Source organism: Chelon labrosus, assembly GCF_963514085.1.
Source record: "Chelon labrosus genome assembly, chromosome: 15".
In the NCBI taxonomy this organism is placed as follows: Eukaryota; Metazoa; Chordata; class Actinopteri; order Mugiliformes; family Mugilidae; genus Chelon; species Chelon labrosus.
Genome location: NC_140348.1, coordinates 27,265,523 through 27,277,594, shown reverse-complemented (window position 1 = coordinate 27,277,594; position 12,072 = coordinate 27,265,523). Strand labels below are relative to the sequence as shown.

Sequence of the window (12,072 nt, the reverse complement as noted above, 5' to 3'; positions counted from 1 at the left end):
GACCACAGCAAACAGTAAGTCTGACATCATGTTCAACATTAGGGTAACATTATACTCGTAGAAGTAGTAATGTTAATATTAAAACAGGTGATTTCATTATTCAGGAGTTCACTCTGAATTAACTCCTTGAATCCTAGTGTTGTAGGAAGTTAAGCTCCCTTAAAAATATGAAAATAACCCAAAATAAATTAGGAACTGCTCCAAAACTATCAGCTTCATATGCATAACTGCAGTTTCTATGGATAGGTTAGACTTCAGAGAATGGATTCCCAGTGTTCAACAAGGCCCACTCTCCATTTGGACATTTGGAGAATCAAAGAACCCAAAGTGTTCCACATTAGGGTTAGGGTTAGGGTTAGCCTAACCCCTAACACTCTTGAAAGGGAATCTGGCTACAAAATACTCCTGATTCTACCACAAGAGACAATGTACACACAATTCAACCTTTGGACTTTTATTTAGCCTGGACATCATCACATTCTACCATTGTGCACATTATACAATCCAGAAGAAGACTGAGATTTCCTCCATGTTGTTCACACATGGAACTCCCCAGGGAAACCAGTCACCAAGGCATGCTACATGTTGCTGTAAAGGTCTTGTTCAGTACAACGTGGTTATATTTTGTTATCTGTAGCGCCACCATTAGCTTACCAGATGGAGGCAAAGAATCATGAATGAGGCAACAGATTCTGGTAGGCAAGTCACCTTGCGGTGCATAGTTGATGGAGAACCATGTGGAGAGACTTTAAAGTCCAACAAAAGGTGAGAAAAAACAATATCAGTTGCATTTGTTGACAGTTGTTTTTGGATTTGATTTTTATTTATTTTTTTTAAATAAAACTGTTTTTAGGTTTGTTGGGTGGAAGGGTTGATTAACCAACATATGGGTTCACCAAGGATCATTTTTAGATTCCGTTAGGAGGACAGCATTTCAATAACTGGTGATTCAGATTCAGATTTCTTGTAGATGACACGAAATTGTATGCAAAAGCGCACAAAATTCAATAAGCCTTTTACACACCACAGAATTCAAAGATGTACCATCATCTGAAACCTGTCGCAGTGACTTACTTTATATAAAGATTTGAATGGTTTTAATTAGAATTAGAAAAATGCACAATTTCTGGTTTGTTCTCAGCAACTATAGGGCTCCACCTGTACTGGGAAATTTTAATATGTTTTGAACACCCATTGGGGACTTATTTAAAAATACTGAAATCCGATTCCGAGAGGAACTGATCGTGACTGACTTCACTCTCGCTCTCACTCCCAAAGCGAAGTAACGCATGGAAAGAATCTGGCCTATTTTTATTCTGGCTCTCTTAGAGGTATGTCTGATCTGAGATGCTTGTGGGATATAGAGTCATACATAACGTCAGAGCTGTCAACATCTTTAGAGAAGTGCATATCATGTGACAGCTGTCGGCCAATCACCGGCCTGATAGCCTCTCCTGATCTCTTTTGTCTGCCAGCCATCCTCTGGTTGTTAACGTGAACTGTAACCGTGTCAACTGGCAGCCTGGCAATGACACAAGAGCCAAAGGGTGTCACAAGGTCTCTCTCTCTCTCTCTCTCTCTGTGTGTGTGTGTGTGTGTGTTAGCAGGAGTGTCACAACTTTCCTGATGTTTTCAGATGTGTAGTAATACTGACATTTTTGATCAGACTCTCAGATTTCATCAGATTTATTCGATTTTTCATAAAAACTAAATTTGATCAAATTTGACTCTGGTGACACAGGTGAACATGTGGGACATAACAGTGCTCATCTCAATAAAGTGATGTGTAACTGAAGGCATGTAAGTAAGTACTCTTGAAGTAAACAGCATCTCTATTTTGTCGATGGCCCTGGTTAATTTTATTGAACCTCATTATTTCTTTTGAATCCCAGATAAGATCTAAATCTGTAAAATTACTTTAGCAGTGACTAAAACACAGTGACATGGACTGCCTGGCCAAAAAAAAACAAAAAAACAAAGGTCTCCACCTGGATTTAACTAATCAAATAGGTAGGAGCCTCCTATTGGATAATTACTGCATGGGTGATTATCTTTCAGCTGACAACAAGTTATTTAACCCCAACTGATGCAATGAGTAGCTTCTCATTTCTTCAACAACCATGTCTAAAGACACATCCTGTGGTCGTGGAGAAGATGTTAGTCTGTTTGAGAAGGGTCAAATCATTGGCATGCATCAAGCAGAGAAAACATCTAAGGAGATTGAAGAAACTACTAAAACTGAGTTAAGAACTGTCCAACACATTATTAAAAACTGGAAGGATAGTGGAGAACCATCAGGGTAAGAGGCAGATGAAGTGATGCATCCATCATGCCTAGTGTCTACTGTACAAGCCTGTGGGGGCAGTGCTATGATCTGGGGTTGCTGCAGCTGGCCATCTTTTGTAACCTTTCTTATGTAACTCCATGCTGGCTGTAACAAAATGCTGCAAGCACTAGAACAATAAGTAACGGTTAGCATTAGCCTGGTGTAGCCAGCCAACACTCAATTAGGATTTAATTTTGGACCGTGTTTCAACCAATGTAGAGAGGAAAAAAACAGTGGACAACTGGATAGTCCTACAACCAATCAATCAATCACAATGAAGTAAGTGACAACAAGCAACAGGCGTTCTTGAAAAATGCCGAAATGAACAGACTCTAAACTGCAGAGAGTAGTGACGTCTGCTGAGAGGATCACCATGACTCCACTGAACCTCTCTGCAGAGCATCTACCAGTATAGAGTCCACAGGAGAGCTGCCTCTATCACTAAGGACCCAACCTGCCCCCTCAGGTCAGAGGTACAGGAAATGTAGGACCTCAAGACTGAAGAAGTCCTTTTTCCCCACTGCCATCAGACAGTATGAGCAGTATTTTAATTGCTGGTGACTCTGAGTATATGCAGATGACACTATATTGTGTGCAAATGAACACAAATTGAATTTGCCTTTTATACTCTGCAGAATAAAAAATGTACCATCACCTGAAGACTGGTTTAAAACCGTTGTCTATATAAATAAATATTCAAATGGTTTAAATGAAAGAAAAATGCAAGATTTCTGGTTTCTCAGATGACGTCTATGACTACGTTGCTGTCCATCACCACATAAAGCCCTGCACCTCCCAAATGATTTAAGTGGCCTGGCACATCTTTGCCAGAGCACAATCTGTTCCCAGCATAGCAGAAACTGTCCGTCACAAATAGTTTGTAGGCAGGGAAGTTGGTCTGGCTTCTGGACTAGCTGAGGACTACAAATCCCAAAGTGTCCCTGTGGTGGAAACACATCGATTACCTCCAAAGGTTCCTGGAGAAAGTTCCAGCTGTGGAAATGCAGCTCAAGTAAATGTATTTAGTTCTCACCTCTTTATAATCAACAGTACACTCACATATAAAACACTACAAAAGTAAATGCTAGCCTTCCTGTTTATCATTTTCTTTGCTAACTGGGTTTGAATGTTCTGTTTTAGCAACACAGTGTGTTCAGTACATTCTGTCAGAGCATTGTGAGAGAGAAAGAGATTAAATGTGAACTTCTTTGTCCTCTCACCTGTGATGCCATGGCAGTTTATGTTTACCTGCCTTTTGCCCAGGACATGCAAGAACTCAGACTCTGTTCAGATAAATGTGGAGCGTCCGAGGTGGACTGATAAGTACATGATGTTACCTCAGTCAACTTGTTAAATGATTTGACTGTAGTTAGATGAATGCATTAAATCTCTGCATGCATAAGTACGTTTGCTCCTACCCAACTCAGAGGTTGCACCAGCCACTTTACGTCTGTCTGTCATGTTCTTTAGTTTTGATTTTTTTATATTTATATATTTTTCTTTCTTCTTCTTTATCTCAGATGTGTACATTCTATGTTTAAGTTGTTGCACCGCAGGCCTTTGATGACTATCCTGTGTATGTGTTGCACACATGTCAGAATTGACCATAAAGCTGACTTTGACTTTGAAGTGAACACATACTTTGTATTGTGGAGTCATAATCACCAGCTTTGTTTGTTGGCTTTAGATAACTCACTTTTGGTAAATGTGTTGTGCAACACATTGTGTCCATGCAAACACACTCCCCCCATCCCTCCCCCCTCCTTTCATAAGTTATTGGATTTACCTGTCTGTTTCATCAGATGTGTCCAGCTTGTGCAGCTGCAGGCTTGCTATAATATTAGTTTGTCTAACCTTTGCTGGTCTTCTCATAGTCACATGAACACAGCATGATCATCTGGGCTCAAGGAAGGTCAACAGATAATAGAGGAAATTCCACATTTTGTCTCTGAATCAACAACCCAACCTGGCCCCGGTACTCCAGCCATAAACTAACATTTAACAAGTTTGTGACAAAAACTTAAAAAAAGGCCTGACGTCCTTCCAAACATTTATTTAATTCATCCTCTTATATGAAGCGGTTATCAGAGTTTTATAGTTTCTTTAGCCCTATTCACACGGGACTAGTTTTATCTGGGAGACTCTGGTAATTTCAGTCTGCTGGTAACAACAGACTGGACTGGAGGGACAACAGTGATACTGTGGACAAGAAGAGCCTGAGTAGACTCTTGTTCCTGAGGAAGCTCAGGTCTTTTAATGTATGCAGCAAGTTGCTAAAGACTTTCTACCAGTCTGGACTCTGCTGTGGTTTATTGGAGGAGGATCACCAGCAGAAAGGACATCAGTAGGATCGACAAAATGATCCAAAAGGCTGGACATGTCATTGGCAGTGAGTTGGAGACGTTCGTCTCAGTGAGGGACAGGAGGACACTAGACAAACTGCTCTCCATCATGGACAATCCATCTCACCTTTCTGTTACAGATAACTTCATGTTATTCATGTTAATGGACACTACTGCACCCTAGTATCATTCCTATGTATGTAATATATATTCTTCTGTCTCTAGTTCTTGTACATTTGTTCAGATGCTATTTCTGTACATTTTTTGCTAATACTATAGATTGATTATATGATTTTATTTTACTAGATTTACCTTTTTATTTTATTTTATTTTTGTTAATCTTTCTTTTACTTGTGGTTCTTGTGTGTTTTTTTTACCTCCCCTATTTCTGGAAACACAGAGGTCCTGTGATAAAACTAATCCAGTGAGTATCGGCATCTCTGTGTCTTAAGAATATGAAGGATGTGCTGTAAATCAGAGTTTGGACAGATGTTAGGGAGTAAAGTGGAGATGTCTCTGACCCGTTCAGCCATTTAGACAGATGAAATCATTAAATCAAGCATTCATGTGTTCATCTGTAAAGGTGGGGCTGATTTAAATACTGACAGTTCGTTTGTAATTTCTTCCCTGGGATCAATAGTCGCAAAAATATATTTTTTATTAAACCATTAGAATTTCCTCAGTAACTAAGCCTGTCAGAAAGTGTAAAATGTCCTCTGACATGTAGTGGAGTGAAGAGGAAAGTAACAGCTATGGTTAGTAAAACAGAGTTGGTTTATATTTATATATCGTGTGAATGCGCCAGATGACTCACAGGACGTCCTCAGGTAAAACTAGTCCTGTTTGAATAGGGCTTTTGTCACCTTCTATGGTGCTCCTGAGTTTTTGATATTCTGATGCAATCGTGAGGCCATGTTGCTATCGATCCTCATAACCCTGAGGCAGCCAGACGAGGCCGTGATAAATAGCATCTGTTGCCTTCATGCCTTTATGAACATGTGAAAACGGCGTGCCTGCTACTCGAGTCCAAAGTCTCTCTGCAGAGGATCCAGGGGTCCACAGAGGGGGAGCAGACAGGTGACTGAGGTGGGACTGTGAAGAGCTGCACCACATGTTGGCTAACATCTAGGCTTAGGGTTAACTCTGAGCACAACAGAGTCTCAGTTGTTTTCCTCTGATTCTGGTTTGGATAGCGTGACCTCTGGGGGGCTGCTACGACCCCGTCCCACCACTGCTGACAAATTATATTAGATAGATAGAGTCTTTATTGTCCTATAAAGGATATAAAGAATAAAGAATTTAAATAAATGATGATCCACTGTCGTGATTCGAGCATTTGACAGTTTAACAGAACACATTTAAAAAGTAGTATAGGCTAATTAAGTTCATTCGTCTCTTATGCTGATTGGCCTGGTTGACTGAGGATAATTTTTAACCCAGAGCTGAAAATCAATGAAGCAAACAGGCTTTAAAATAGAATCTCTGTCAACATGAATGAAAAAAAAAAAAAACAGCAACAAGTGTCAACCTTTACTTTTTAAATTTTAACTAGAGACTAGAGTGAACTTAAAAATCTTCCATGAGCTTTAATCTGAAGATGGAAAACACTCATATTAGTATAACATTAATTCATTTTGACGTGTAAAACATCACATAAGCTTTTACATCTAGTTTCTAAATGTTTTTTAATTACATTTCAAGCTTTTAAGTTTAGTTTAGGCTTTTTTTCCTTAGGTTATGTGACTTTAAACTTTTAAATTAATATTTTTTGATGTGTGGAAATAAAAACTATGTGTGAACACTTGTTTTTTTAAATACATTTTTGGCATCTGTATTTTTGATATAACTTATGAAGAGTTCCTGTACTGCATGAATAATGTATTACATAAGAAAACAACATTACTAAGGACTTATTTCAGCCACTAAGCCATAGTTAATGAGTGCTGTAGTGTGTTAGGAATCCCAGTCATGTAGATGGAGCCTCTGTCTGCAGACCATCTCCACCAGCAGGGGTCCATCATGTTTCTTTAATAGCAGCTGAGGCAACAGGCCGAGGCATCCCAGCTACGAGGCCCATGCGGGTAACACGCCCCTGTCAGCTGGCCGGCAGCCATGCCATCTCCAAGCTGATTGGTCGGCGAGGTGCTCCACTAACTTCCCATTGGCTGCTTGACGAACCATATGACCGAATATGCAAATTGTCTCTATGTGGCAGTTGAAATCCCTGCGTGCTGAGCAGCTACGACACTAAGTGGCAGGAAGACAGCGAGAGAGCTGGAGGAGAAGAAAGAAAGAAAGAAAAGGGGGAGTGACAGCAGCATGAGCTTTTAGAGAAAAGCTGATCACCAGACTTCAGCAGCCTTACAAAGAAAAAAGCTCTTTTCTCCTTGGACCTGTTCTTTTCCGTATTCCATGAGTGCAGCAAGGTAAGCGTCACAGATCTGCTCTAAACTTGTTGAGTTTACAAAAGTAGAAAAGTTTGGAAAAGTAGAAAAGGCTGAATATTTGTATTGTAGTTGTTTTGTTTCATGTGCATACGTTTGAATTAGATGTTTTTTGTTAAACCAGGTGCATTTTATTTGAATTTAAAAGGTTTTCAGATCACGCAGATTAGAAAACTGGAAGTGAAAAGCATGAACAGTCTGAACAGTGAAGCTTCCCTAATGAAGCGCTGCATACGGTTCTAATCTCTTATCTCACAACTTCCTTCTGTTTCCTTTCCTCCCTCATTGTCTCCCCCTTCCCCTCCCCCTCATCCAGTGTTCTCAGGTCCTTCAGTCCATCAGCGATGCCTGGTCCAGTAATGCCGATGGATGTGGCCATGAGATTCTACATCAGCCACTCTCCACCTCCTCTCCGAGGTATCTTCAGCTCCTACGAGGACCTGCAGAGGGCCAAGAACCGAGTGAACCAGTCCGCCGGCCGCAGCCACAACCATCAGCTCTACAAGCCGCTGAGACCCTGCCTCAGCAACCAGCAGAAAGCCGAGGAGGATGGCGGCTCCGTGGGCTGGAACAACAAGGCAGGCAAGAAGAGGGTGGTGTTCGCAGACACGAAGGGCATGTCGCTCACCGCCATCCACGTCTTCTCCAAGTTTGATGATGAGCCGTATTCAAACAAGCGAGCTGGGGGCATCACGGAGGAGCTGCAGTTTGACATGACGGACCTGGAAACGGCGACAATGGATCTTAAGATCAGCTCGGTGCGCAGCCTGGCGCTTGACTTTAAGCAGCCCTCGGCCGACTACCTGGATTTCCGGAACCGCCTGATTAAGAACTCCGTCTGCTTGGAGAACTGCTCCCTGCAGGAGCGCACGCTGACCGGCACCATCAAGGTGAGGAACATCGGCTTTGAGAAGTCGGTGCAGGTGCGCGTCACCTTTGACTCGTGGGCCAGCTTCACCGACGTCGAATGCACCTTCATGAACAACGTCTACGGCTGCCAGGATACCGACACCTTCGCCTTCGTCCTGGAGCTGCCCGCCCAAGTCCCGCCAGGGAATCGGGTCGAGTTCTGCATCTGCTACAAGACCCCGGGCCAGACCTTCTGGGACAATAACGACGGCAAGAACTACGTCCTGAAGCACGCCGGCTGGAACGGAGAGGCGCCGCCAGCTTCTGTTGAGCAGAAGAAGTCTTCAGAGCACAAAAACGGAAGCGGCTTGAAGTTGCTGGAACTCGAGTTTGACCAGTTCGGCAGCCCTCGCATGTCCAGTGGACTCTTCCCCGGCTGGCAGAGCTGGGGTCAGATTGATAACACTGTGCCTTACTGGTGAAAAATCAGTATATTTGCTGAACTGGCATTGGAGTAAGATAACAGACACTGACAGGGCATTCGGTACAAAACCAGCCGTGGGTTTGACTGGCTCTCAGCCAGAAACTGAACTGAAGCAACAACCTCTGCTTCTTTTTGATGTTTTTTTAGGCAGAGGAAGCACAAACACAAACCAGACAGAAACCTAACTGTAAAGTGCTCTTCTGTAGAATACCCATGTGCCTTATCTATGTGCCTGCCCACTGAAATGTATGATCCACAACAAATGTAAAGCCCCTTCTGAGGGCCCCATGCATTGGTTAAATATGCACTGATTGAGCTGTCCCTCTCAATGTGACGAGGTGGAAATGGAGCTGAGTAAATCCTTCATATTGAAGGGAGAGTACGGGAAGCGCATGGTGAATACAAGAAAAGACAGCCGATTCATTTCTGATGAAAAATGCACACTAAAACTTTTGCACCTTCATGAAAGAAAATAATCAAAAGTGATTCTAAAAAAGGCCTTAATTCTTAAAACGTGAGTCATGCTGCCCTTTCTTTCCCTCCATGTAAAACTGCACAAGTTTGTCTGGTAAAAAAAAAAAAAAAAAAAAAAAACATTAATAATAATAATAATAATAATAATAATAATAAGTAAATGTTTGAGTGATGTAATTTAAAGGTTTATTGAGCTGCTATCAACAGATGTGTCGAAAGAAAGTGTCTGCACGTGATTGGTCGCCTCCGGGCCGAGAGGAAGTTTGGACATGTCCGTGGTTCTGGTTGTGTCAAAGGAGACGTTGGAAAGGACGAATGTTTGTGTTTGCTTGTTCTCACGAGTGCAATTGTGGACGATGAGTGTACAGTATGTGTGGCTGGAACGGAGATTTTTTTATTCTTGAAACGATTTCTTTTGCGCCCCAGCATTTTGTGTCTCACTTGAAGGCGTGTGTTGCTGACACGCGCCATGTCGGTTATGTATTTCCCGTTTTTTGAAATAAATTTATATATTTGTGCTAAAATGTTCACGACTCCAGACCCATTTATTTTATCTGTAGCAGTACTAGTTCCAGTAGTTTTCTGAATAACTCTTCCATGATATACACTCCCAATACACATCAACACATATGAAACATAATATAACTGATAGTCAACATTTTCGCATTATTTTATCCACTCTACCAGTATATCTGCACATTTATTACTTGAATCTTTCTCATGATTGCTTTTAATAAATAACATATAAATAAAATGCTATATCCTTAATAGAGCCTGAGCTGGAGCCCCGCCCCAGACACTGGAGCCCCGCCCCAGACGCTGGAGCCCTCTGTTCCACTCACATATTAAATTATTAATACTTCACGATGCTCGTTAGGTCTCGTTACATAACAGCTGTTTGTAAACAAACTCAGATGTTTGTAAACACAAGCTTCAGGAGTTAATTAATAATGCATGCATACGTAATCAGACTACGGAAACACTTCCTCCTTCTGCTTCAGAATAAAAGCTTGCAGCCTCCTTTGGCTTTTATTGTGAAAAATACTGACATTTAACAGCTTCAACCACAGAGTAATCACTTGTAACAGACGACATATTTACAGCAACGGACATGTGCATAATTTCGTTAGAGTTAAATATCCATTATCCCGGTGCTTTTTAATTCACTTATCACAACAACATTCAGGTGGAAGCGTCACCGCGTGGCCCTTCGTTCAGTTTGTGCTCACCTACATACATGTAACCACATCTTATGCATTTTGAATGGAGCGTTCTCGACGTGCAGGACCCTCACATTAGTAGTTACGTCGAGCTCCACAGACTGCAGATCTCCGGTTTATCGTATATTTGAATTAAATCCGAACAAAGAGCTTCAGCTGCCTGCGGACTCGTTTCAGACGTCCATGCTGGATTCATATTCAGCAGGGATGAATGCGGACGGCCCGTCTTCATGCATGCACAGAGGAAAGTCCTCAGGCCGGAATTTCCTGCTCTATCTGTTTTAGTTTAAACTCTTACAGGGCAAGCTGTTCTTTTATGATGATTATTCCCGTCAGTTGTAATATCCGTGCAGATACTGTACATCTCAAGGTATTTTGACGCTATTACCAAGACGTTCAGCCTTGATTTAAGCCATGTTGTTGTTTCCTAAAGGTCACAGTGATCAAGGATCAGCCTGCAGGAACTCAAATGTCCTCCAAGTCCATTTATACACTAACAGGAGGTAACAATCGGCAAGTTACGAAATGTTACGGCCAGAAATAGGAGCCTCATGCAGTGGCTGAGAGAGTCCAAGACACTTCCAACTTACAAAAACACCAGCAAATACTCACAAATCCCAGAAAAGAACCTCAAGCTCATATGGAGAGGCCCATCTGCTTGAGGCCGGCCAGGTAGAGACAGAAAAGAAAGAAGGAAGAAATGAGAGGAGAGGTGGAACAAGATGAGACATACATGTGACTGAATCATACATGTAGCAGCTAAGCATGATACTAGCTCCGTTACAGGTGAGTTAGCTGCTATGATGTACAAACATAAGAGATGAGCAGGTTGGAGAATCCTGGTGCATTCAGGTAGGAGTGGATAACTGCAGGAGGCCATGAAGACTGGGCAGGTTGATGAGACCAGGACCACAGATGAGTCGTATGGAGCTCTGCAGATCAGAAACACACACCTCCAGGCCAGAGATGCTCACTAGAAGATAGGGAAGGAGGGGAGGGGAGGGGAGATAGAGAGAGGGACACACAGCTAATGACATGCTAAACAGTAGCAGGACATGGATGCATGGACATCAAAAGATAAGAAATTAGAGGATAGGTGCCTCCCAGCAGCCTAGCCCTATAGCAGCAGAACTAACTACCAGATAATTAAAAGCAAAAGACTAATAAGGAATCATGACGAGTAGCATAAAGCTGTGTCCCAGCAGGTCCATCACTTTTTGGAGTCTCCTGGAAACATTTCCATTAACTTTTTCTAACTTTGCTCTGCGTCCTATCTGATAAAATAAACTGCATCTGTGCGTTGAAATCCCCCGGCCTCCGTGAGCTTCGGTTTTGCAGCTTCGTAAAGTAATTCTCTCTCTGGAGTTTATTTAATATTTCAGCGTGTTTAATACAAGAGTACATTTCATGTAAAGCGTGCTTTACATGCTGCTCCTGGAGCCTTCACAGAGATTATCCAACAAGCTGTGTGAAATGAAAAGCTGAGTCCAGTTTGATCTTCAAAGTCGACTCTGACCCGGACCACTCTTTAAATATCACCCTCCCGCTCCGGAGCTTCTCGCCGTGAGGTTTACTGCGTGAAATTGAAAAGGTGAACCCAGGTCAGCTTCAGAGGACGCCCTTTCATCAACCTGACTTCAGGTTCCAGCTCAGGTCCACCTGCTGCTCCCTGGTTGAGCCACATTCCTTCAGAACCTGTAATTTCCTGACGGATCTTCATTCCCTTTGCGTACAGCGTGTAGGTTTCTGCCGTAGCGTTCACTTTCTTTCCATTTATTGCACGGCCTGTTCTCATTTCCTCTTCTTCATTTGCTTTTCCTGTTTACATTCCACAAGATGGTATGTCAGTAAAGGATGAAACTATGCATTTTATTATGTCCCCCCTGCACCGTTAAATGTGGCATCACTTTAGCTGTTTTCCTGTCAAATCTAG

At 42.2% G+C, this 12,072-nt stretch overlaps 1 protein-coding gene across 2 annotated transcripts; it reads left to right on the top strand.

Moving 5' to 3' along the window:
• Window positions 1-6,916: 6,916 nt before the first annotated feature.
• Window positions 6,917-9,484, top strand: LOC311500582 (protein phosphatase 1 regulatory subunit 3C-B-like). Of its 2 annotated transcripts, XR_014699488.1 has the most exons (3): window positions 6,917-7,094; window positions 7,429-8,637; window positions 8,762-9,484. XR_014699488.1 is itself a non-coding variant. In XM_084562080.1 (2 exons), exons 1-2 carry the CDS (start codon window positions 7,081-7,083, stop codon window positions 8,441-8,443), a joined length of 1,029 nt encoding a protein of 342 aa, XP_084418206.1. In that variant the 5' UTR covers window positions 6,917-7,080; the 3' UTR covers window positions 8,444-9,475. The 2 variants fall into 2 exon arrangements, 1 of the variants encoding a protein (XP_084418206.1); XM_084562080.1 differs by having other exon boundaries at window positions 7,429-9,475.
• The last annotated feature ends 2,588 nt before the right edge of the window (window positions 9,485-12,072 follow it).